Consider the following 26530-nt stretch of genomic DNA (forward strand, 5'->3'; position numbering starts at 1 on the left):
CACCAAGCAAAGACCTGAACTGACCACAGATCTTCACACTTTGCTCTGAGTCAGGTAAGCCAAAAGAACCATCCCATGTACATTGCAAAAGAGTAATATTTAATTTACCAAGTGTTCGTATTTATGTAGGATTTCCCGTCATGATGAATTACGTCATGAAGGATTGCGGGTCATTAAATCCCCAGGCCAGATGAAGTTGCCCATCTTACAGCTGGGGTTCCCTCAATTTCCTCAGGACTGCAGAGCCCCCAGGAGGCAGCAGCTTTAGCAGTAGACAGGAGACCTTTGGGTTTTCTTTTTAGGAACTTCCGGTCTGGAAGGGTAGGGGTCTGGTTGAGATCGGGGCCTCTGATGCTGCCAATACTAGTGAATAGAATTTGTACGAGTGTGGCTTGTGATCCCCTGTATCCCTGGCTATCATTTAGGGGTTGGTACAAGCTACCCATCACTGGTCATCCCACTGGCTCTTACAGGGAGCTAATGGAGATCACAGAATCCTTTGGTCTCTTGCTTGACCAGGCAATAAAAATCATTCTGGTTGAGGAGATGGAGTAGAAGGGGAAGTAACCAAGGATACTGGGCTGGATGGCAGGAATGGATGGACAAGAGATTCTTCTTGTCTTCTGGGCTCAAATGTGACTGGGGAGAGAGGAGGGCAGGCAGACAGATGTAACCAAGTCTAGGATCATATAGGAGAAGACCCCTATGAGTCAGAAGATGGAACTGATGATAGTGTTCAAGGGTCCTAGGGACAGAGCAGGGGAGCGGGGAGATGGAGACATGGGATACATCGAGCCCATTTCTCTAAAAGAATGGTTTTAGTTGATGGCTTTGATGTGGGACCCCACAGTCCTGTCAGTGTCCATTGCAGGAAGATTTTCCCAGAAGATCTGTAGGGTGTTCCTGGCTGCCATGGTCACAGTGGCCTGTCCTATCGGCCCCTCCCACAGGACCTTTTGCAACTCTACCCCACAGTTGGCTTACCCACTATCTCCTCGTGGGAGCCCTGACACCATGCTCAGCTTGAGGGTGACTCTGCAGAGAAAATGGCTTCCACTCTCTACCCAGAGCCTGTCACTACTTCTTTGTCACAGACTTTACAAAAGCAGCAGCTGTTTCTGGAGACCATCTTGGGGTCTTCCTTTCTTCCATTTGTCCAGAAGGGACAGAGCCAAATGGTGACGTCAGCATCTCTCTCACGTGTCCACATGGTAGTCGGCACACAGCGTCATTTTCACAGACACATCAACCTCCGTGGGGTTTCCACCATGTACAACTGTCACCATGTACAACTGTCACTGGGGACAGGATTCTACATAAGTAGGACACAACTTTAGAAAGATGAGAATGTTTACCCAGCACAGGATTTTTTTTGCCACAGGAACCTTCCAGAGCCAACATCCTGAGAATCTTCACCATGCCTCTGTGTGGTTAATTTTTGAAGAGCTCAGTAGGCCAAGATACACCCCTCCACTATTGCCTACTTATGATGAATTAGCGGTTCCACGGTTGTGAGGCAGAGAGAAGTGATAAACAGTAAACTGGATGGCTTGACTCTTGGAAACCATAGTGTGATGACTCTAGCCACCTGCTTATCTGAAATCACACAAAGAATAGTCTTGTGGTCTTAGAATGCACAGAAATGGGGGACAAGGGCTAAAACATGCCCCATTTACAATTTTCCTTAGGCGGTCAAGTCTTTGGTACTCTAATGGAGGACCTAGGGAGGTGCAGACCAGACATTTACACTCCAAGCTGGCTTGTTGGCTCTGCTAAGCTCCAACAGGCAGAACTTGGTTTGAAATGTTTCTCTGGAGAAGCAAATGTCTAAAACATTCTTCTAAGAGCTCAGATAACCAAAGAGAAGCATTGCTACAATCAGTCCTGTAAGGTTGGTCATCCCGTAGATGGTGGGAAGGTAAATCATGCTTTGCCATCAGAGTTGTCAATAAAAATTTTCAGGGGACGAAAAGAGTCCCAGCCCCCCACTAACCAGCTGTGCTGGCCTCAGGGTGGTCCTGGCAGCTTTCTGACACCACACTGTCGCATGCTGAGGCCACCTGTCCCCTATGTGCTCACATACATACACATGTAAAGTAGAGGTGGTAACAAATGCCTACAATGTGTTTATACAGATTAGTGGGATTTGGGGACTTGGGTTTTGTAAGAGTAGCCTCAGAAGCTTGGGAATCTGGGCACCTCATTGCTTGTTGACTTTGAAACAGGCAGGGCCTTATGGAAGCCTGTCCTTGCCAAATGGAGTCAGCAACAGGGCCTGGGGTTTGGGGAAAGCGTGTCATTTCCAGACGTGCAGCTTACCTTCGTAATTGTATTAAGAAAAATCTCCTGTATTTGAATGATAATAGGAAATATATACAACCACCTCCTCCATAGCTGTGAGTCAGAAAACACGCAGCTCCATAAAAGACCTCCATGCTCAGCTTGAGGGTGACTCTGCAGAGAAAATGGCTTCCACTCTCTACCCAGAGCCTGTCACTACTTCTTTGTCACAGACTTTACAAAAGCAGCAGCTGTTTCTGGAGACCATCTTGGGGTCTTCCTTTCTTCCATTTGTCCAGAAGGGACAGAGCCAAATGGTGACGTCAGCATCTCTCTCACGTGTCCGCATGGTAGTCTGCACACAGCATCATTTTTACAGACACATCAGCCTCCGTGGGGTTTCCACCATGTACAACTGTCACCATGTACAACAGGATTCTACATAAGTAGGACACAACTTTAGAAAGATGAGAATGTTTACCCAGCACAGGATTTTTTTGCCACAGGAACCTTCCAGAGCCAACATCCTGAGAATCTTCACCATGCCTCTGTGTGGTTAATTTTTGAAGAGCTCATTAGGCCAAGATACACCCCTTCACTATTGCCTACTTATGATGAATTAGCAGTTCCACGGTTGTGAGGCAGAGAGAAGTGATAAACAGTAAACTGGATGGATTGACTCTTGGAAACCATAGTGTGATGACTTTAGCCACCTGCTTATCTGAAATCACAAAAAGAATAGTCTTGTGGTCTTAGAATGCACAGAAATGGGGGACAAGGGCTAAAACATGCCCCATTTACAATTTTCCTTAGGCGGTCAAGTCTTTGGTACTCTAATGGAGGACCTAGGGAGGTGCAGACCAGACATTTACACTCCAAGCTGGCTTGTTGGCTCTGCTAAGCTCCAACAGGCAGAACTTGGTTTGAAATGTTTCTCTGGAGAAGCAAATGTCTAAAACATTCTTCTAAGAGCTCAGATAACCAAAGAGAAGCATTGCTACAATCAGTCCTGTAAGGTTGGTCATCCCGTAGATGGTGGGAAGGTAAATCATGCTTTGCCATCAGAGTTGTCAATAAAAATTTTCAGGGGACGAAAAGAGTCCCAGCCCCCCACTAACCAGCTGTGCTGGCCTCAGGGTGGTCCTGGCAGCTTTCTGACACCACACTGTCGCATGCTGAGGCCACCTGTCCCCTATGTGCTCACATACATACACATGTAAAGTAGAGGTGGTAACAAATACCTACAATGTGTTTATACAGATTAGTGGGATTTGGGGACTTGGGTTTCGTAAGACTAGCCTCAGAAGCTTGGGAATCTGGGCACCTCATTGCTTGTTGACTTTGAAACAGGCAGGGGCTTATGGAAGCCTGTCCTTGCCAAATGGAGTCAGCAACAGGGCCTGGGGTTTGGGGAAAGCATGTCATTTCCAGACGTGCAGCTTACCTTCGTAATTGTATTAAGAAAAATCTCCTGTATTTGAATGATAATAGGAAATATATACAACCACCTCCTCCATAGCTGTGAGTCAGAAAACACGCAGCTCCATAAAAGACCCCAAAGCAACCTGAAAATGATTCTCACCAGGCACTTTAATTTCATAAAGGCAGAATCTCTACTAAGCAGAGGGTGGATGGTGGGATTCCACTGTATCTTGGAACAAAGCACATACAGGATGGGTCTCCATGCTGTCTTGGCCAGTTCTCATGGCTTCTGACTAAATACCTGACCAAGCAACTTATGGGAGGAAAGGGTTTATTTTAACTCATGTGGTGGGGAAGGCATAGTGGGAGTAGCTCATAGGTGTGATGGTGAAAATGTAATGAGGCTTGTTTATGTCTGAGTAGATCTGGAAGTAGAGACCAAATAGGATCGGGACTATACACTTCAAGGCCCGCCCCTTAGTAGCCCACTTCCTCCGGCTAGGCCCCACCCCCAAAGGGGCTGCATCTTCCCAAGACAGCATCACCAGCTGGAGACCAAGTGGGTCAAACACTTGAGCATATCGGGGACATTTACCACTCAGGCCATAAGAAGAAACTCCCATGGGTTAACTATCACAGCGAGCCCTCGGGTGCCCAACGTCTGCTCTCTCTGTCCTTACTGCTTCCCCTCATGAAGTGTCAAAGGCTGCATGTGATGGTTAGTGTTAGCTGTCTATCTGACACAACCTAGACCCACCTAGGGAGAGAGTTTCAATGAAGGACTGTCCAGCTCAGGTTGTCCTGTGGGCATGTCTGGGGGACGGTCTTGTGGGAAGACCCAGCCCACTGTGGGTGGTATCAGTCCTAGGTTTGGAGCCCTGGACCATGGGATAGTAGATAAGGCTAGTGTGCATTCATTTGTGCTCTCTCTGCTCTTGGCTGTGATGTGACTAGCTGCTTTGAGTTCTTGCCCTGACTTCCCTGCAGTGACCGACTTCACCTGCCCTGGAGTCAAATAAATCCCTTCTCCTCTAAGTTGGTTTTCGTCAGGAAAACAGTTCAAGAAGGTGGATTCTTTCTCCTTCAGTGAGCTTGGAGCCTGCACTTCACCCACTTCATCCAGGGAGGTAGACCTCCTGCCATCTGCCTTCCACTTTCCGCTTCCCTCCTCCAAGTAGGGCCTGACCATTTATCCCACTTTTCAGAAGGGCTTGGGGCTGCTAAGCTAATTCAAAATCTCTAGTAACAATCTCCCGCAGGGTGGGGGTCAGCCAGTCAGCCTTGACCCCTTTTGGATACAGACCTGTTTGTTTTGTACCTGTCCAGGACTTCTGGGCGCAGAACTCAACCTTCTGCTCTGACACAGCAGGCTGAGTGGAGTTGAGAAAGGGGAAGTGTCAGATGGCTCACATTTCTTTTTGTTTTCTCTTGGAAACAGAACCAAAGCTTAATTGTGGTATCAGGTGCTCTAAAGAAACAAACTGGGGAGGAAAAAAAAATAGATTCCATTTTCAGGATAGACTGCATACGATTGAATTGAGATTGTAAAGGATCTTGTAAGTGCTGTTTATAATGTTTTTACCCCCCACCCCAGGACTTGGTGCATCTGTCTACACTGGCTCCACCCTGGTCTTGAGTAGCTCTTAAGGAGTGCTTATCCAGAATTAGGTCTGAGTTTTTATGCAAGGTTTCTTCTCCCTCCCTGACTAAAGACTTCAAATATTCATAGATTTGCTTGCCCAAGACCTGGACAGGCATAGCTGGCACTCAGTTCTGGGATTTTCCAGGAGCCCTGTCTGGGCCGGAGGCTGGGGTGGGGCTCTAGGAGGGGTTTTATAGTAATGTCTTCTCCTTCCTCCCACAGCTTCCCACCTTTCTGAACACTGGTGACATTTCCCCTTAACTGGGAATATTAGTATTTCTTTCTCTTTTCTTCTACGTCTTCTTTGAGTCCTGGCTCTGAAGCTCATAATGGTGCCATATTCTTTCCTTCATGACTGACAGGATAGAATGCAAGCTCACCTATAGAGTTGTTTTCCACACTGCAAATCAGTAGCTGTGTCTTCTTCTCTGGAGGGGAAGACATTTCTCAGTGGCCTTCCTCTGCCTTCTTAGATAAACCTGCCTGCTTCTGTTAAGACAAGACACTGAGCTGGATATGTCCAGGCATTCAAGAAAGGATGGCAGCTTCTCAGATAATGCCCTTTTGCAACAAGTGCTCTAGAAGAACAAATGAGTACAAGACCCTTAGCTAAGCCTCAGGGCCCCTAGTCTCCGGGCATTCCAGTGCAATGGGCTTTCTCAGCGGTTGAAAAGGTTATATGCTGTCTTTTAAAACATGCCGTTTTAGGCCAGGTGTGGTGGCACACACCTTTAATTCCAGTGCTTGGGAGGCAGAGGCAGGTGGATCTCTGTGAGTTCAAGGCCACCCCAGTCTACATAGCGAGTTCAGGCCAGCTGGGGTTACAGAGAAAACCTGTCTCAAAAAGACCAAAAAAACCAAAAAATGCCATTTTAAGTGTGCGGTATAGAAACAGAAAATGATTAATGATAGGCACTGTATTCTAGTTTTGTTTCTGTTGATGACATAAAGAAACGACTTTATCTCGGCTTTCAATTCCAGGCTGCCGTCCATCGTTGTGGGGAAGTCAAGTCAAGAGCTTCAAATAGCTAGTGACATCATATTCACAGTCAAGAGCAGAGAGAAATGAATGTGTGCACGCTCATTAGCTAGTCATTCAGCTCAGGAGCCCCGCCCAGCTATGAAATGGTGCCACCCACCTCAGGGTGGGCCTTGCCTCCTGAATTAACAATCAAGACAATCCCCCACGGACATGCCCACCACAGGCCAACCTGATCTATTCCTTCTTCCTAGGTGATTCTGGATTGTGAGAATTTAGCAACGTCACAGATGCTAACATTGCACTTCTACCCTGCTTGACTATTTCTGAGACCAGCTATCAGCAGATCAGTTGTCTGGGCAACCATTATACTAAGTCCGGCAGCGTGTGTCACCAGCTGTGGGTGGGATAAGGGAAAGGTCACAGAGCATGTTCTCAATCCACTTCAAGATTACTCTGGAAATATGTGCTCTGCTGCACCTTCTGAAATTTTCTTTCTGTTTTTTCCAGATAACTTGTTCAAACCCAAAGAAAGATGCATTTCAGAGAAGGAGATGCATATGCGATCTAAAAGGTACTTGGTTGTGTGAGGTGTGAAGGAACTAGGGAGGGAGGGTTGAGGGATCCAGACGCTGTCTTAGGGGCCACAGCTTCCAGGCCCACATTTAAGATCTGAGGACTTCTTGGCTAAAGATCTGAAAAACTGGTTGAGGTGGGTGAAGTTGTTGAATTGTACCTCGGAATGTTTGTGCTGCTCTTGGACCAACCTTAGGAAAGTGGTAGGTCTTGGATTCCAGAGCAATCCCATAATTGGTCCCTGAGCGTTCAGCAGACTCTGAGCTGGAACTCTTCAGTGCATTTACCTAGTGGCTCTGGGCAGGAGCCATGCACTGCTGCGCCTTTGAAGGCGATTTTATGAGGAGGAGTGTAACTGCTCCTCTGGAGGGACTTGACTGCAGCAGGGTTGGAGGAAAAGGCTCCAAGCTGGAAGCCAGTGGCACATGGGAGCCCAAAGGGACCTTGGAGGGGCCACAAGCCAGCTTTCTTGGCGCTGTCTCCAGCGGTCCCGCGGGGTCCCCGCACTGCCTGACCTCTCCTTGCTTTGCCTGCCTGGTAGCTATCCAAGATGCCCATTAATGCTTACCACCCCGGGGCACACAAAGGTTGCCATTCTTTCTAGGACCTGGCCTCTTAACCAGGACACAAAAGCTCAGAAGGGTTGGCCGTGTTCACGCCCATAAAACAGCATTAGGTTGTAATAAAGTTACCTAGCCCTGGGAAGAATTATAGCAATTAAATCACATTGATAGTGCACTCAGAGACACCTGTGAAGTAGAGGAATCTTTAGGTCCCCATTCAGGCCCCACATCTCTGCTTTTACCCTGATTATGTTGTTTCGATGATAATTAGGTAACTTTGATTATCTACAGGGAAAGGCTCTGAAAGTAAGAAACCAAAAGGTGGCGGCCTTCCCATTCACGGCCTGACTCCAGCAGTTAGCCAGGGCTTACACAGGGTTTCCGCATTTGAAGACTTGCTGTTATTTGGTACCTTGTACCAAAGCCTTCTATCTTCAACTGAGTAAAAACCAAGCAGACCTTCCCTGCTTGCTCCCCAAACCCGAAGCGGCTATTACAGAAGCTTGCAGTTAAAACCACAGACCTCAAAGCAGCATCAGTAACTAGAACATTAACCTAGTTACTCCGAAGAGGAAACTGAGGCTGGAGAAGAGAGGGCTAGATAATACTGCATCCTCAGCCTGTAGCTGGTCTTCTCAGATAGACCAAGCAACTAGTTCCTCTGGAGGTGCCTGGCTGGGCTTTTACTGTCCCACAATCATCTGTACCTACTCTTTCCTTGTGTTCTTTGTTATGGATTATGTTGTTTCGATTTCCATTTAAATCAAATACTGCAGGTAAAGCTGAAGCCCTCTCATGACTGATGGCCCTGCTCTCTTTGGCCAGCCCAGACCTGGCTGCTGGGACGCCCTCAGTCTGTTTTCTTTCTCTTTTAAAATAGCTTCCCATTTGTGCTTGAGAGACGTGTTCTTTAACTGTAAGCGCTCCTGTCCTGTGTGTCTGCCGCTTGCCTTTTGCTGTGTAATCTGTGAGCCTTAATGTATCAAAAGATGCAGATTTTTATCCTTGGTCTTGACCATCTATGCAGCATCCTTTGTATGGGTGCACCACGATTTAACTTGGGGATCTTGTTGGAGAAAATACTGACATGCCAGAGGTGGGACCTGGGAGCCTGTGTTTCCATCTTTCTGTTTGTTTTGAATGGATGGCTTCAGAAGAAATCTCTGATTTGAGACTCCCCACTTGAAAGCTTTGGGGCCAGTTCCCTTGTGGTCCTCTCTCTTAGTCCTTTTCAGAATCTCTCCTGAGAACAGCGGTGGTGCAGTTCAGTAATTCACACATCTATTCAACCCTTGCTGATGGCCACGCTGTGCCAGGCACTAAGACAGGCCCTTTCAGGGCCTCATGGGCAGCTGTGTGCTGGGCACAGTGTTGCACAGCAGTTAGGAATCATGCAGCGTGAGGTTTCAGTGCCCGCTGAAGGGCTCTACCTAAGTTCTTTGATCTTGCTGGGCTCATGTAGGGCCCTGTCTGCCTCTCCCAGCCGTCATGAGGATTGAGTGAGCTAACTCCTGTCAGGCCATCAGCCTGGTGTCACCAGCTTTACTGCCGTTGCTCTTTTGTACTTTGCACTTGTGCTTTTAATGGCAGAACATATTAGAATTTATCTGGCTTTCAACACGACAGAAAATGAGAGACGTTTGAACTGGGTGTCTTGTGTGGTTCAGTGACCCCCAGCCTCAGGATGCAGTGAGTCTGCCGTGTTGGTGGAGAAAAGCCAGTTGGCATTGGTACATAAGCAGTTTGTGTCAGGACTGAGGGAGCGCAAATCCAGACAAGGGAATCTCAGGCCCTGCTGGTAACCCTGAAGCTCCTAATTTTACATAAGGACAAGGAAAGTGTACTCATGCCTGGAATGTATTTAGAAATAGCTCAGTCAGGGGACAGAGAGGTGGCTCGGGAGTCAAGAGCACTGGCTGCTCTTGCAGAGGACCCAGGTCTGATTCCCAGCACCCACATGGCTACTAATAACCATCTGTAATTCCGGTTCCAGAGATCCAATGCCCTCTTCTGACCTCCATGAGCATTGCGTGACATGGGTGCACTTACATACATGCAGGCAATATGCACTCATACACATAAAATGAAACGTAAAATAGTGTTAAAAAGAAATAGCTGAATGAGACATGCAATAGGCTGAGAGGAAACATGCGTGGTTCTGAGTGTTCCCTTCTAGCCAGCACAGAATTCCCAGTGAGCTCTTGCTCCTTTCCTAAATCACAAGACGTTGAAAACTTGATGGCAAAAAATCGTATTTAGGGAAAAGTTTACATTCAGAATGACAAAGCAATAGGTTGAAAATCCCCCATTTTATAAATAATTATCGTTGTGAACATGGAGTTCCGTACAAGCACCTCGCCCCCCAGCTTGCCTGTCGCAGTGCTCAGGAAGCAACCATGAGACACTGTTCCCTGCCAGGTGCCTGTGTCCTTGGGATGTCGAGGAAGTTCTTCAGGTGTCTCTCACCACGTGGAGGGCCGAGCTGCTGACAAGCCAGGATGCCTGCCACCCCAGGCACCAGCTTCATGCTGTCCTTCATAACACTCTCCGTGTCTGTTTCAGAATCTATAATAACTTGCCAGAAGTTAAAAAGAAAAAAGAAGAACAAAAGAAAAGAGTGATCTTACAGAGCAACAGACTTCGCGCTGAAGTCTTCAAAAAGGTAACGGCCAGCAAGCCCGGTGTGGGTTGTGCACAGGCGGGACCGTGAATTTGATGTCTCTGTTTCCTTACTTCTCCAGCAATTACTGGACCAGCTCCTTCAAAGGAATGCAGTCTGACCCAGGAGGCCCTGCTGACCATGACCTGGACGTGGGAAGACTTCAAAGCAGGATAAATCATTAAATTTAGCAGTATCGTCACACGTGATAATGTTCACTTTACTTTTGATTTTTTTTTTCCACAAAGGAAAGATCAGTTCCTGAATGACCCAGACAGACACCAGCTATATTGCTGAAGCGACAGGTCGACCAGCAGTCTACCGCTGGGGAACCAACCCCACGTAACCTAGTAGACTTTAGTCCCTTTCCCCTTTTGGCTGCTGGATTTTACGTTTTTGATGTTTTCACTCTACTCTGTCAACCCAAGCAGAAAAGCCATATTCACTCAAGTATGCTTAGGTCAGGAAGGGGTGTTTTTTCTTCAAACTTTTGGGAAGCCAAAATCTATCATGTTTTGACTCCCAGTACTAATGGCTGTTCTGCAAACTTGAAAATGTGGGTCATAGTCTGTTTCACAGACGCATCTTATAATACTAGAGGCAGACTTTGAAATGGGCAAGCAAAATACCACGGAACACCACACAAGTGGTGGTGGTGGGGTCTCCGCAGCTCTGCAGTCCTCCCCCGCCCCACCCTGCCTTTGCTTGGCCAAAGTGTCTATTTCAGGGGGAGCTATGAGGACAGAGGGCCGTGTCTTCAGCACCCCCCCCCACCCAGTTACCTTGATCAAATGGCCTAAGGGTTTCCTCTCATTGTTCTTTGAAGCATTATTTATAAATGTGTATTTGGGAAGTTAAGAGCAAGCTAGTTTTTTCAACAAAAAGTGGAAATAAATACAATTATTCAAAAATTCAAGTATTTCTCCGTTCGTTGTGAAATGCTTGCAGTAACCACAGGGTGGTGCTGCCCTTCTCCTCCACCACTTAGCACCATGGAAGCCTTTGTGCTTCCACCTGTGGGGACTGTGGGCTCTCAGGAGCCAGCAGGAGAGAAGCAGGGAGGACTATGGCAAGCATGACGTGGAGCCTGCGGAAGCTGAGCTCACACAGCCATGTCCCTAGAGCTGACAGTTTTGCAGGATGGTACTTCTGTCCCTTCCTGAGGTTGCTCCCTTCCTCCTCCGCTGTTGCACCCCCCCACCCCTCCACCCCACCCTCACACTCTCCTGGAACTGTCAAACCCTCCCGGCTCAGCTCTGCCCTCTGTACAGTTAAGTGTCTTTCTTTTTCTTTAGTTTGGGGGTCGGGGCTTATATTGCATGCTCATGTGTGCTGGTACATGTGTGGGTATGGATGTACATGTGTGAGGCCTGAGGACAATCTCAGGTGTCATTCCTCAAGCACTATCCAGTTCTTCAAAAAAATTGAGACAGGGTCTCTCACTGGCCTGGAGCTAGCCAAGTAAGGCTAGACTGGCTGACTGGTGAGCCCCAAGACTCTGACCTGTCCCCCCATCTCTCCAGCACTGAATACAGTGCCATGTCTGATTTGTTGTTGTTATTGTTGTTTTGTTTGTTTGTTTGTTGACAGGGTCTCCCATAGCCCCAGCTCACCTGGAATTCACTATGTAGACCAGGCTGGCCTTGAAGTCACAGAGATCTGCCTGCCTCTGCCTCCCAAGTGCTGGGATTAAAGGCATGCCTCACCCACATTCGGCGTCACACCTAACTTTCTAAAACTGATTTCACTTATTTTATGAACATGTATGGTTGTTTTCCTACATGTATATGTGTATCACGTGCATGCCTAGTACTGGAGTTACCGACAGGAAGTGAGCTGAACCCAGGTCCTTTGCAAGAGCAGCCAGTATTCTTAATTGCTGAGCCATTTCTTTAAGCCTCCCATCACTTTTTAACGTAAGCTCTGAGGCTCTAACTCAGCTCTGTGTGCTTGCCCGAGCTCTTTACCGACTGAGCCATCTCCCTGGACTAGAGTTCTCACCTTCATTATGCCTGTCCTGCCCACAGGAGGCAGCCTGACAAAACCATCAGGACCAGAGGCTGCCTGGATCCTGATCTCATAGCTGCTCCTGGTCTGTGGCCTCAGGTTGAGGTGCCAGTCAGCATCCAGCCAGGAGAGAAACTACATGGTAATCTGAGACTGTTTAGTGACTTAAGTATTAACCATATAGAGATTGTCTGGTAAGAGTTAGGACAGCTGTCTAAGTACAAGTCAGAAATGAAGGAGCTGGGCGTGACTCAGCAGATGATGGAAAACTTTTGGTGCTGCCACACCCACAGAGCTTGCTGAAAATCCATCCCCTGAAGCTTGCCAGAACCTGACCTCAGAGATATACAAGGATGGTCTCCTATGAGCCATACCCCTCAGGCCCCTGTGTACTTGTACTTTAGGGCCTGCCCTGCCGCTGAGCTGTATCTCTCCTGAGCCCCCTACTGACAAAGCTTGACATTTCCCAGAAGCCAAAGGGGAACTATTCAAAGGGCTTGGCTCCATTTTAGCACAGCAGAAGGAAAGGTGGTTTTGGAGGGGGGAGGGGAGAAAACGAGGAAAAGCTTGTGCCTGAAGCTGTTTAGCACCTCAGTTTCCTCAGCTGATAGATGCAAGGAATTACAGTGCCGGCTTCATGGGGTTCCTATGGAAACAGAGCACAGATGATAGTGGAGTATGTGAAGGATGCCCAGCCCAAAGCAAACACACCAGGAGCGTTTCCTGGCATGAGCAGAGCCATAGCAGAAGCGCATGGCCAGGAGGTGGCGTGGCACTGAGAGGCTCAAAGGGCCACGGCTTCCACAGTGCTGCTGCCACCCAAGTCTGTCCTGAGAGCAGGAGGCATCATCTTGAAGTTTGGAAGCAGGCTGGGGAGATGGCTCATTAAAAAGGCACTTGCCCCAAGCCTGAAAACCTGAGATCAACCCCAGGGACCCACATGGTGGGTGGGCTGGGGAGAGCTGACTCCCACAGGTTGTCCTCTGATCACATATGTGCTATGGCATGAGTGCATCCACAGGCATATGCATACAGAATAAGTAAATAAATACACGCATTTTTTTAAAAAAAAAAACTTGATGATTTGCTTTGGATTTTGGAGGTATAGTTTCATGAAGCCCAGGCTGGCCTTGAACTCCTAATCCTCCTGAGTCTCCTTCCCAAGGCCTTGGCTCCTCATCAGCCTATCTTCTCCTATTCTCTCTGGAAACTTCCGAGAGCTTTTCCCATCTGTGGGTTCAAATTCGGGACCCACTCCCCCAGAAAGCTCTGTGATGCTTCAAGAAATAGGTTTGTGCCAGCTAACATTTTAAAGAGAGCATGCTAGGTGGAACCCACTTTTTAAAGAGTTCATAAAACAGTTGCCTTCACTACAAACCTCCTGCCAAGTCCTAACATTTAAAGAAGAAGTAGTCAAACTAAGACTAAATGACATTTAATAATGTGTTTCCAAGGATGGCTCTTACCCAAGGTCCCAGAGCTGCAGAGTCAGTGGGGAGGCAGGATGATGTCTGGTTCGGGGTGATGTTTCCTCTGGCCAGAACAGCTCAGGACAAGCCTGGAAGTCAAGATTTGGTTTTCGTTTGAACTTATTTTCCTATCGTAGAATTTTTTTTCTTATGCTGACAAGTCAATCTTAGATATTCAGTGTTTCTTTTCTGTTGTAATAAGGTAATAAAAGGACATAGTAATATACTAATGTTATAATAAACATGGAAATCAAGGCCCACATAGTTAAAAACAACCATTTGTTTGCCTTTCCTTTGGAACTGACCACCAGTTTTATTAAAATCAGACCTCAGAAAACACTCGGAGGGTTTTGAAAATTCTAACTAAATTTTGCCATAGTACTTTAATAAGTGAATTCTTCTCTGGCAGTGGTTTATTTACATCTGAGGATGTTTGGGGTCCAGCATGGGCACAACTCTTCAGTGATGCAGTATATAGTGGGGGTTAAGGAAAAATTACAGCCGAGATTCCTGAGTCTGGACCAAGCATCAGTCCTCCGAGCTATCCAGGTGGGCTGTGTCCTGGTGGTCCCCATGACTTCATGTTGAAGGAGTGATTCCTATTTTGGTTATGTGTCCTGTCTGCCAGCTGGTAATGGGATAATGGGAAAACAATTGGCTTGGCTCTTCAGCCTGTGTCTACTGCCAACCCAACTTCCTGGAAGTTGTGAGCTCCCTGGGTGAGTCAGCAAATGCTTGCTCAGAGGAGTAAGGCTCTCAGCGAGAACCGCTTGTGAGGTGACCAATCATGAGCGAGTGGTGGAGAACTCTGTCTCATGAAGTTCCCCCTTTCAACGCTTACTGGCAGAAAACGCCACAGGCTATGGGATCTGGCCTCTGAGTGCATCTGATGATCCACAGTCTGAGTATGAGGCACAGCAGATGCCAGGTGACAAGAGAGGGAGGGATGAGGATGTGTCTGCTCAAGGAGGGTGATCTAACCCTTGGTACATGAGAGTTCTGTATTCAGGAAATAGGAATGTGGTAGAGAAACATCCACTGTGGTTGTGGGAGACCACTTGTATGCAGGCTCAGGGCAAAGGAAGCGATCTGCTAAGTGATTAAAATGTACTGATCAGCAGATGGTTCCACCTGATAGGTTCTTTGAATTTGTGCTTACATCAATATTTGATCTTTGTGCAGCTCTTTAGAAACCTTTGAAATTGTCACTGGCAGAAGCAGGCTGGTCCTAGGCCAGAATCGCTTTGGAAGCCCCTCCGACCTTCTCGTCGTGTCCCATGCTGTTGGGACATTGCTGACTCATCCTGGGACAGCAGGCTGCCAACAGCTCCTGGGGATTCTGTGGGCTCCCCTCTCCCCCACACTCCTGTGGCTCCTCCACCTGGGCAGATGTCTTACGTGGGCTGTAGTAGTGACAGCTTTGATAAGTCTTTCCAAGAGCTCAGAACTTTGCTTCAAGTTACATCCCTTATTTCAAGAACAGATCTGACCGAGTCCTGTGAGGTTCTTATGTGGACCGTGTGTGCAGAGGAGTGAAGGGGACATTGAAATTGTTCTATTGTTTTTCTTGCTTCTCTGAGAAGATTCATGGACATATTCTGGATGCCCAGGGCATCGTGAAAGAATGCAGCATTATTCTTATAAAACTATGAAAGAGGGGCCAAAGAGGTGACCCAGTCAGGGAAGTGCTTAGCACACGAGCATCAGGACCTGTGTTCTGCCACAGAACCCACGTAAAAGCTGAGCACAGCTGCACATGCCTGCAATACCGGAGCTGGGGAAGAGGAGACAGGAGGCTCCCAGGGCAGCCAGCCAGCTGGTCTAGCTGAGCCAGCGAACTTGGGTTTAATGAGAGACCCTGTCTCAAAAAATGAGGTAGAGGGCAGGTGAGAAGGCCACCTAGCTTCCACATCTGGCCTCTACAGGCACTCACACATGTACACAGAAACCATGTACATGTACATATACACAACACGTACATGCACATACAACATGCATACACAAACACATATGTATGCATAAACACATGCACACATACACCCATACACAAAGGCACACAAGCACAATACATGCATGCATACATAAACATATATGCACTAACACAGAGTCATGAACATACATACACAACATACATACAAACACATACAGAGGCACATACATACACATACAGACATACACAGAAACACAATGCACACATACACAGCCATACACACATACCTGTGCACGTTCTTACACATGTACACATGCATTCAGACATATAACACAAGCATGCAAAGTTAAAAAGCAGAGGGGAAAGATCTGTCTGAGAGAAGAAAAGGATGAATTCCTTTCAATAGTTATTAAAGAACACCAAGAGTGAAGGACTTCAGAGAGAAGCGTCCTCTGGAAGGCATTCAGAGCACTTTGCTTTCCCTGTTTGAAAATCACACTTCCCGGCCATGTGCCTGAAATGGCACAGCAGCTGCAAATGATAGCTAGGAAATGATATGACAACTGTCACCCAGTTGACTACCCAGGACAGTGACATCCTTTCAACAGAAGTGACGGGCTTACCTGCCCAGTGGTGTCAGCGAGGGGAAATGGCTAACTTCCCCACTGCTGTGGATTCGTTGGGAGCATTTCTGTGCTACAGCCACGCCACGGCTGCTGCTGTGGACTGATAATTACAGGGACACCAAAGGGATTAACGATGACAGGGTCCACGTGGCCACGTCTGTGCTTCACATTACAAGCCTCTGACTATACACAGGAGGTTTTGTTTCTATTTAAAAATATACCTGAAGGCTAGTTAGGCCAGATTTAATTACTGTATGCAGACATAATTATAACTGTAATTCCAACCTCATTCTCAGCTGGAATGTTTGTTAAATCAAAGTGACAAAGTAAGTCAGGATATTTTTGGAGATTTTTTTTTTTTTTTTTTTTTTTGGTGGCCTGTCACATTTCACTAGAAAGCCTGGTCTGAATCTTTACAATGAATAACAAATATTTTGCATGCATTAAACTGGTGTCTGGGGATATCAATATTTCTATGTGGATTTGGGGAGATGACAGGTTTGCTAAGCATTTCCTTTAGGTCTGCTCCCAGCCTGACTCTCAATTAGCAGAATTTCACTTCTGATTGGTTGATAGTGAACCATTCTAAACCAAGGACAGAATCCCAACAGAAAACCGCTGTTCCAGAGCTCCTACCAAATGTTTTCAGCAAGAATAGCTTAAGAAAGCATTTTGTTGAAGGCTAACCGTATGACACTCACCGGCCCAGGGCTTTGTGTGTTCCTTCTTGGTCGTGACCACCCTTAACACAGGCAAATGAATGATAGTCTACTTGAGGAGCAAAGTGGGGAGACCCACGAGCGAGTTAGCATCTTCTCTCCTTGGACTCAAACAGCTCCACTTTTTAAAGGTTCCATCTGTTGGCGGTGAGGCAGCCGGCTGACATGCCTACTTGGTTTTTCATGGTCTATGTTGTTATTCTCCTTGCCAAGATTGTGTCTAGTTGTGAGTTTAATGGAGATGGAGGAGTAAGACAGCTCTGGATCTGCTTACAGGGTCCCTGGGTAGCCATGGATCCTGCTGTGGAATGTCCGTGTTTGTACAGCAAAGCCCATCCCCAGTGCAGCTCTATGTGAAAATGGATCACCAAGGACGTAGTTAAGGTCAGCTAAGGACATAAAGGTAAGGCCTTGGCCCAGCAGGATTAGTGCCCTTATAGAAGGACACCAAGGCCTTGGAAGGTGATGGCTCGGTGGTTGTGTTTTCCTTTCAAGCATGAAGATCAGAGTTCACAGCCCCAGGACCCATGTAAATGCTGTGTGCCTATAACACCAGCCTCCGAAGGTGGAAGCAGGGACTCCCCTGAGCAGCACACTCCCTTAACCTCTGAGTTTGGTTGGTATACTCTGCCTCATTTAATAAGGTGGAAAAGTGTTCAAGGATGACTCTGGGCATTTTCATGTGTGTCCGTGTGGCCTCTGTGCACTCCCGAAAAGAACACAAACTCTCCGGTCTTTCTGTTTTGTTTTCCTTTTCTGATTTCATATGTGTGGTGTGCATGTGTGTTTGCTTGTTTGCATGTGTGAGGACACACGTGTGTGTGGATACAACTAGAGTGCAAACAAATAGAGGCCTGTAAGACAAGAAAGATGTCAGAACAGAGCCTACCTCTTTGGCCCTTTGATCTTGGATTTGGCCTTCAGAACTGTGGGAGAAAGAATGTTGTTATTCTAGGTGCCCGGTGTGTGGTATCTCTCCATGACAGACTGGGCAGACTCACACAGGATCCTCACTGTCCTCTGCAGCCACAACATGCACTTCCCATCCTCTGGCATCTGCTACTCAGGCCTGGAGCAGGTATATTCCCCAAGCTGCTACCCAGTCCTAGAACAGGTACACTCCCCGAGCTGCTACCCAGGCCTGGAGCAGGTACACTGGCTCCTCTTGTTGGCAATGCTCCTCAACGTTTGTAGGGATGGTGTGTGGTGACTCCCACAGACCCCCAGCCCTGGCGGTCTACTCTGCAGGCCTTGGCTGTGGGAGCAAGTTGTCTACACTGACACACTCGCTGGCAAGTTTGGTAAGCAACTCTACTTGCCCTTTCCCTTCTACTCATGGAGCATAAGGAACTTCCTGAAACCTTTCCGCACACCCAGGGAAAGACTTGGAAGACTCCTGGAGAAGTTGATCAAAGCCTTCTTCAGTCCAGTCCATCACAGGGGGATTTCTCCTCCAGATTACATCCTGGATTCCCACATAGGTTCAAGAGAATTCCTTCAGAAAGCTTGACCATCCAGACAATTTTCTCAAACATTTCAGGAGAGTATTCTTCACATCTTAAAGCCTCTTTTTTATTTTCTGGGATTTCCCCAGTCCTTTACTTTGAGTAGCAAATACATCTCATGGCTAATGAACCCATGTTCCCTGCAAGGTCCAAGGCAAACTCATTTTTTCGTTTATTATCTCAGAGGAGTCCCAGGTGGCCAGAGGAGGGAGGCTGGGGAGTGGTTGCCTTTTATAATGGGCTCTGTAAGAGATGGTGGCAATGGCAAGGGTTTCTAAAGGCAGATGTAAATGGAATATTAGAGTATCAAAATTACTCTTTAATTCCCTCAGGCACCATCTTGAAAACAGACTGACATGGTTCAGTGAAGACTGGCATACCCCATCAGCATTTCACCAGCTCTGACACAGACCGGGTGTCGATGAAGATGTCGGTATCTTTAGGGGCCAAGAGCCACAGAACCATTTCCTTCAAAATGCCAGCATCCCAGCAAGACCTGGTGGCATAGGTCTGTAATCCCAGCTACTGGGGAGACTGAACAAGGAAGATTGAACTCAAGGGTAGCCTGGGCTACTTAGTGAGACCTTATTTCTGTGGGACCTCTCCTCCAGGGCAAAAGCTGATGGGAGCAGTGAGTCTCATCTGAATACTGGTTAGATGCTTTTCCCTCTTCCTCCCTGAGCACATCTCTATATTGAGAGAGGTGTGTTGTTTGAAGTGTTTTCACTAAGCTCCCACCATTATACCTGAGGACAGAGAGTTGCCCAGAGGATAGGGGTGATGGCCCCAGGGAGCCCCATATTGAAAACTGGAACAGAAATTGAAGCCATGTCTCTCTCCTTGCAGTGCTGTGAGCTCATCTCCAGTACCTTCCCTGAAGCAGATGGTGTGTGTCTATGACAGAGATATTTTGAGATTTCTCTAAAACCTTAAATAATTTTAGTGACCTCCAAAAGACTTAAATTATGGAACAAAGATACCTCAAAATCTTCCAGAAAATAAATTTAGAAAATGTTTGTTCTGATAACTTACATCCTTAGCAGTGATGTGGAAGGTACTGTGGAGTATAGAATTAAGAAGGCTTTTTTTTTATTATTTTGGTCCTGGTTTGCTTTTCTGTTGCTGTGATAAAACACTGACCAAAACCAGCTTGGGGAGGAAAGGGTTTATTTGACTTATAGGTTACAGTCACCATTGAAGGCAGTCAAGGCAGGAACTCAAGGTAAGGACTGAAGCAGAGACCATGGAGGAGTGCTGCTCACTGGCTTGCTTCCCTGGCTTGCTCAGCTATTTTTCTTACATGGCCCAGGTCCACCTGCCCAGGGATGGTACCTCCCACAGTGAGCTGGGTCCTCCTACATCAATCAGCAATTAAGAAAATGTGGGGCTGGAGAGACAGCTCAGCGGTTAAGAGCGCTGACTGCTCTTGCAGACGACCCAGCTTCAATTCCCAGCACCCACATGGTGGCCACGAACGGTCCTTAACTCCAGTTCCAGGAGAATCCGAAGCCCTCTTCTGACCTCTGTGGCATTGCATGACACAGGTGCACTCACGTACATGCAGGCAATACACTCATACACATAAAATGAAAATAATAAAATATATTTATATATTAATTTAAAAAAAAATGCCCCACAGACATGCCCACAGGCCAGTCTGATGGAGAAAATTCCGCATTTGAGGTTCCCTCTTCCCAGATGACTTTTTGTGTCAAGTTGACAAAAACTAACCAGTACACCATAACATGGGGAGTCATGAATAAGGTAATGCTTCAGCTAGATCAAAACAACCAGGGGGGAGGGACTACATCATGCTTCTCCCCCAACACTAGCACCCCTAGGTGTCAAAGCGCTCTCACATGGATGTCACCAGCCTTCAAACTTATGCTGTGGTATCCCTACTTGTGATACTGTTTTGAGACAAGGCTGCTTGTCACTAGTGTTTTGTAGCTCTTTCCATCTAGGAAAGTCAACATTGTTCAAGCTCTCCACCCAAAGTCAAAGGCCATGGGACATACAATATACTTTTCACAATCTGAACACAAACTGCTAAGTTTGAATGACATTAGAAGGTGAAGGAGGTAAAGGTTGGCACGTTCTTAGATGTTTGTGCCAACCAATATGTTCACATGCCCCAGGCTGATTCTTCACAGGAGATACCCGTGTCTTGAACAGGCCACGTACAAAGCTGTGAAGAGAGTATATGGGGGAGGGTAGAGCAGCCGTGAGCAACAATTAAGCCCCAGAAAGCAGAAGCAAATGCCTGGATCCTGAGCTGTCCAGGCTACACCAGTGAAGGAAGTCTCAAGACAAGGTTTCGTCAACTACAGGCCACGCGGGCACTGGGACATGAAGGCTCAAAGTTCGTAGTGTGGGTTCGTTCCATAGAACACGTGTTTTCTCTAAACACGCATATATATTATTAACAGATCACCAAATACTCACTTCATCTAAAGATGCATTCATTATTCACAACCTAATCTGTGCTATACACACATTGGTTTTTCTCCAGGCACTTCACTGAGAAGCCCAAGCTCGCTCTTTCTTGATGGCAGTAGAAAGAGACAATTCTACAAATGTTGATTTGTACTGATCAGGAGAGCTCATGACTATGCAGTCAAGGAGTCTACACAGAATTGGTAATTATGCCCCCAAAGCAAAGTTTCCAATCAAAGATTGCTTCTGAGAACTGAGAAAGAGCAGACGCCACGCAGCGTCTGCACCTGGTATTGGAACGGCGGAGTTTCTTTGTTTCCTTCCAGTGTGGACACTCCCAAGCCTGGGAGCCACATTAAGGCTCACCACGAACATTGCTCTTGTGTCCAATGCACGTGCCTGAGGACACGGTGAAACATTGGCGGTCAGCCCCTTGCTCTGGGCCTGTGATACAGGTCTCACATCAATCCAAGACTCTTTGCAGAGAAGCACTGTATCACCCGCTGCAGAAATTTAAGAAGTTGGCAGAAATTTAAGAAGTTGGCAACTTTCTAAGGCCACACCTTAATTCAAATGTTAGAAGAGAGGGAGATGCTGACCTCAGTCGTGATTTGGTTCTGCCGTAAGACTCCTAGGCTCTGGAGAAAGTTCATCCTCTCTCGCAGGTGGGGGACATTGTCCCTGGAGGGATATGAGGTCAAATTCAATTAGCCAGGTCCTCCAAGAGGCACTAGGGTACCACTTAGGACTTTGCTTCTGGAATTCTATCTTCTGGGCATGGCATGGCCTTTGCACTGATGAACTCAGTGTAGCTATGGTTACCTGTACTAGGTCAAACCAACAAGATCCACATTCCAGCAGGCAACAGTGATTGAACTCAGTGGGTTACAGGGAAAAATAGATCAGGACATGAACTTGGAGGGTTCATACTGGGGGAAGTAGGGTGAGGGAGAGAGGAGAAGGTTGGGGATAAGTATGATTAAGATACATTTCATCCATGTACAGACTTGTTAACGAACAAAAGATATTCCACAACAACAAAAATATGAAAGGCACAAACCATTCTCACGAAAGAAGTGTTTTCACAAATGTTGAACCAAGGTGGGAGGGAGGGAGGGAGGGAGGGAGGGATGGAGGGAGGGAAAACCCTTCATTTTACAGCATGCTCCCATGATCCCAGCATGATTTCATTGGGAGGGAGGGATGGAGGGAGGGAGGAGATGGTGTAGATAAACTCACACGGGCACGTACACATAAATAAAAATAAATCTTTTTTGAAAAAGAGGTGGGATCTTGTGCTGGCTAGTTTTTGTCAACTTGATACAAACGAGATTCATCTGGGGAGAGGAAACCTCAACTGACAAATTTCTTCCTTTGAATTGGCCTATGGCCATGTCTGTGGGGTGTTTTCTTGTTGGTTGATGTGGGAAGGCTCAGCCCAGTGCAGGGAATACCATTCTCAGGCAGGTGGGTCAGGGCTATATAGGAGAGTTGGCCAGAGCAAGCCAGGGCAGGGGTGGGGGGCAAGCCAGTAAGCAGTGTTCCTCCGTGGTCTCTGCTTCAACTCCTGATCAGGTTCCTGCCCTGAGTTCCTGCCTGGCTTCCCTCAATGAGGGTCTGGAACCTTTAAGCAAATAAACCCTTTCCTCCCCCAGGTCGCTTTGGATTAGTGCCCTATCACAGTAGCAGAGAAGCAAACTAGGCCTCTAAGATGCAATTAAATCTTAAAGCAGGGTTCTCATGAGTAGGATTAGTGATCTTACAAGAGGCCTGAGGAAGTTGTCTTTCCTGCCCCATGAAGACATAGCGAGGGGCGGCATCTCTGAGGCAGAGCGTGAGCACTACCAGACGCTCAGTCTGCTGGGCCTTGATCTTGAACTTCCCAGTCTCATGCACTGCGAGAAATCAGTATCTTTTATAATTACGCCGATTAAACTCTTGCTTGGCAGGCAGACTGGACTGACAGAGACACATTGCTGAATATCAAATGATGTTGTAAACAGAATTTTAAAAGCAAGTGGGAAAATGGAACACATACTGGAAACTATGTGACATTGCATACACTCTTCACCAAGGCCTCATAGAGCTCAAGGAAGGAAAACAGAAAAATTTGTCAAAGGACCTGAACAAACCTTCCTAGAAGCCAAAATAGATGATAGACACACAGAACCACTTGGCACCACCAGAGTTGGAAATTAAGGACATATTTTAAAATGTCAAGCCCCCACATTGTACGTGTGTGTGTGTGTACATGTGTGTGCATGGGGAAGCCAGAGTTCAACCTTGGGTGTGGTTCCTCCTGAACAGTCCACCTCTTTTTTTGAGCTCGGCTCACTGCTCACTGACTAGGCTGGCTGTCCAGTGAGCCCCAGGGAGCTGGTTTTCTCAGCATTGCTGGTGCTGCTGTTACATCCATGATGTCTCATGTGTCACCACACCTGGGTTCTGGAGATGGAGCTCAGGTCCTTATGTTACAAGGCAAGCACTTCCCTGACTGAGCTCCTTCCTCACCCTCACCTCCTCTCTTCTACTTATCTCTCCCCACACTCCCTCTTCTTGCCTGCCCTCCCATTCCCCACCCCCTTTAACCCTTCCTTACTGTCATTCCTTTTACATCTCTGCATTCTACCTCTGCTCCCAGGAAGCCTCTACCCACCCCACCTCCACTCATGGCCATTTATTAGTTTCTTGGCCTCTCTGGATTGCCCCACCCTCACCTCCTCTCTTCTACTTATCTCTCCCCACACTCCCTCTTCTGGCCTGCCCTCCCATTCCCCACCCCCTTTAACCCTTCCTTACTGTCATTCCTTTTACATCTCTGCATTCTACCTCTGCTCCCAGGAAGCCTCTACCCACCCCACCTCCACTCATGGCCATTTATTAGTTTCTTGGCCTCTCTGGATTTTCAAATTGAAGCATGCACATGTAAGATTTCAAAGCAAGTGTCCAGCTATGGAGATAGAACACGTGACATTTGTCGTTCTGGGTCTGGTGACAGCATGGCCAAGTCCCACGTACGTTCAAGCCAGACAGAAGCCCAGCATATCTGTTGGAAGTGGGTAAGACACCTCCACCCTCCCTAATGAACTGATGACTGCTGGAGAGGGGAGATTCAGTCTCGTTTAAGGCTGAGACTCTTAGTAGGTTGATATATTGCAGTACAGAAATTTGCTGGGGGGAGCTAGTAAGGGGGTGCAGATACAGGAGGTGTTCTAAGTATGATCAAAATATAGATTGTATGAAATTCACAAAATTCAATTAAAATTGATAAAAAGAGGAATACAAAAGTTCGTCTAGACCATCAGGAAAACCTGAAGGGTGAGGTCTTGATACATTTTGTTTAAATTTTTAAAAATCTTTTGCTACAGAAACAAAAGAAGAAAAGCGAATCTCGTTGGAAATCGGGAGCACCTTTGTGTTGGAGGTGCAGGCCGCTACTTTCCTAATTAGAGGATTTGTTTCCTTCCGGGGGCTCCCTCTCCCCCTCTTCTCTGGCCTGCACTCACCCTGAGGGCAGCTGATCTGGGCTGTGGGGCCTGATGAACCAGAACTCAGAACAGGACAGAACAGTGCAGGGAAGGGAGTCAGGGAATCTCTGCGGAGAGCAGGCAGCTGGTAGTGCCTAGCTCCTCCAAGAGCAGCTGTGGGTCCCATAGCTATGGGTGGTGAGGTGCCTCTGAGCCTGTGGTGGGCCCCCAGCCTCACCTGGGCTGCTGTGAGCAGACATGGAAGGCAGCAGGACAGAGCCTGTGCAGAGTGCTCTGTAGCTTGTATTCTTGGCCTTCTCTACAGGCTGCACTGCAGCCCACACTCCCAGGACGGGGATTCATCAAGATGTGCCTGAAGATGTGTGTCCAAGGACACTTAGAGAAATGTTATTTTTATCTGTGAAAAATTGGAAACAACTTAAAAGTTCCTCAGGAAGGAAATTGTTTATATCCATAAGACTGTAGGCAAAGGTCAGGCAATGTGTTTACATTAGGCTGATGTCGCATTTCTGCTGCCGAGAATGCTAATGTGAGGCCCCTGTGTTGGCAGAAAATGATACGTTCTCTGCATTTTAAAACCATGGAAGTATGTCTCCAAAACCTATTAGCTTTTTAAACTAATATCCCATTTGTGAGTTTATAAGGAGAACCTCATTGGTTGTTAATATTTTGCTACATGTGTTTTGTTATGCATTGTCTACACACAAACACACATATCATTCATCTTAGATGACCAGGTCAAACAGCACAATTTACACAGTATATGCACAATCATATGTATGCATGGCACCTAGTTATAGCATTCTTAATTTACATAGCCGTGAGTCCTTTTTTAGATTTATTTTTAATTATGTGTGCATTTGTATCTGTGCAGGGTATATGCATGTCAGTGCAGTGCCTGTGGAGGCCAGAAGAGGGCGCTAGGTTCCCTGGGACTGGAGTTACAGGCAGTTGTGAACCACACGATGTGGGTGCTGGGAACCAAAGTTGGGTTCTCTGCAAGAACAGTATGGGCTCTTAATTGCTGAGCCATCTCTCCAGCTTTCCATATTTGCATACATGAATAGCACTATATATATGCATATATATGTATGTATGTAATATTATGTTAATGTGTAAGGTTGTATATATTTTCTTTCTTAAATATTTGAGAGTCGTTTGAAGAAATCTTGCTCTTCCAGTCCTGGAGAGCTTCATGAGGTATTTTTTTTCTTCCTTCCTCTATTATCCATGTTTTCCAAATTTTCTACCTGTGAAGTCAGATACAAATAACAATTTATGTTATCTTAAAAAGTGGACTTCACTGCCTAATCTCTCAAAATTTAAGTAATATTTAAGCTACCATCTATGATAGGTTGCAGAGATGGCTCAGCGGTTAAGAAGGCTGTCTGCTCTTGCAGAGGATCCAGGTTTAGTTCCCAGCACCCACATGGCAGCTAACAGCCATCTGTAACTCCGGTTCCAGGGGATCTGATACCATCTACTGGCCCCTGTGGGCACTGCATGCATGCGGTGTACTTCCATACATGTAGGCAAAACACTCATATACATAAAAAATAAAAATAACTACCAGCTATGAGTTGATACAGCTCTTTTGAAATCTTTAAAAATACATATATAATATTTAAAATTTTATGGTTGTTTTGAACTTATAACCATATTTCTGGACCTGTAGTCTAAGGAACTATTCTAAAGTTTTAAAAGACCATTGTGTACAAGATGTACTCACAGTATTCTTGTTAAGAGAAAAATATGAATAATCCAAATTTTTAGGAAATGATTAAAAGGTTATGAAAACTTTCAAATGTTTTGGAGAACCAGTATTCATAAAGGGTTCCCCAAATTAGGTCACAGGCAGCTCTGAGGGAGGATATGGGCTGCAGTGGTGTGTGGATGGAGCCATCCTCAAACAGCCCAGTGGAGCCTTTGAACTGAAACCCATCCCCAAGTGTGGAAGTACCTTCCCTATGAGCCAGGCTTATCTTTCCGGTTGGAAGACTCTGAGTCCACAAAGAGCCCTGGGGCCTGAGCATCATAGGCAAGGGACCCAACTAGCAGGGACAGTGAACCTGGGGTAAGGCAGGGTTGGGACAAGAGAATGGGGATAGGGTTAGAAGCAGAGCAGACACCTTGCTTCTCCTTCCCCTGTGGCCAGCATCTGCCTTCTCCCTGCCACATCCAGGTGTGGCCCTGAAGGCATCCTGGACCCAGCTTCCTAGAGGTCATCAC

General features: G+C 46.8%; 1 protein-coding gene across 1 annotated transcript in view; it reads left to right on the forward strand.

Moving 5' to 3' along the window:
* Window positions 1-10990, forward strand: part of CUNH10orf90 (chromosome unknown C10orf90 homolog) — a 151126-nt gene extending 140136 nt beyond the window's left edge. Inside the window, exons 6-8 of the mRNA XM_008845988.2 lie at window positions 6834-6897; window positions 10025-10124; window positions 10204-10990. Coding sequence (XP_008844210.1) covers window positions 6834-6897; window positions 10025-10124; window positions 10204-10242 — 203 coding nt within the window. The 3' untranslated portion in view covers window positions 10243-10990. The remainder of the gene's footprint in view (window positions 1-6833; window positions 6898-10024; window positions 10125-10203) is intronic.
* The last annotated feature ends 15540 nt before the right edge of the window (window positions 10991-26530 follow it).

Source organism: Nannospalax galili, unplaced genomic scaffold (assembly GCF_000622305.1).
Source record: "Nannospalax galili isolate Female #2095 unplaced genomic scaffold, S.galili_v1.0 scaffold362, whole genome shotgun sequence".
NCBI classification, from domain to species: Eukaryota; Metazoa; Chordata; class Mammalia; order Rodentia; family Spalacidae; genus Nannospalax; species Nannospalax galili.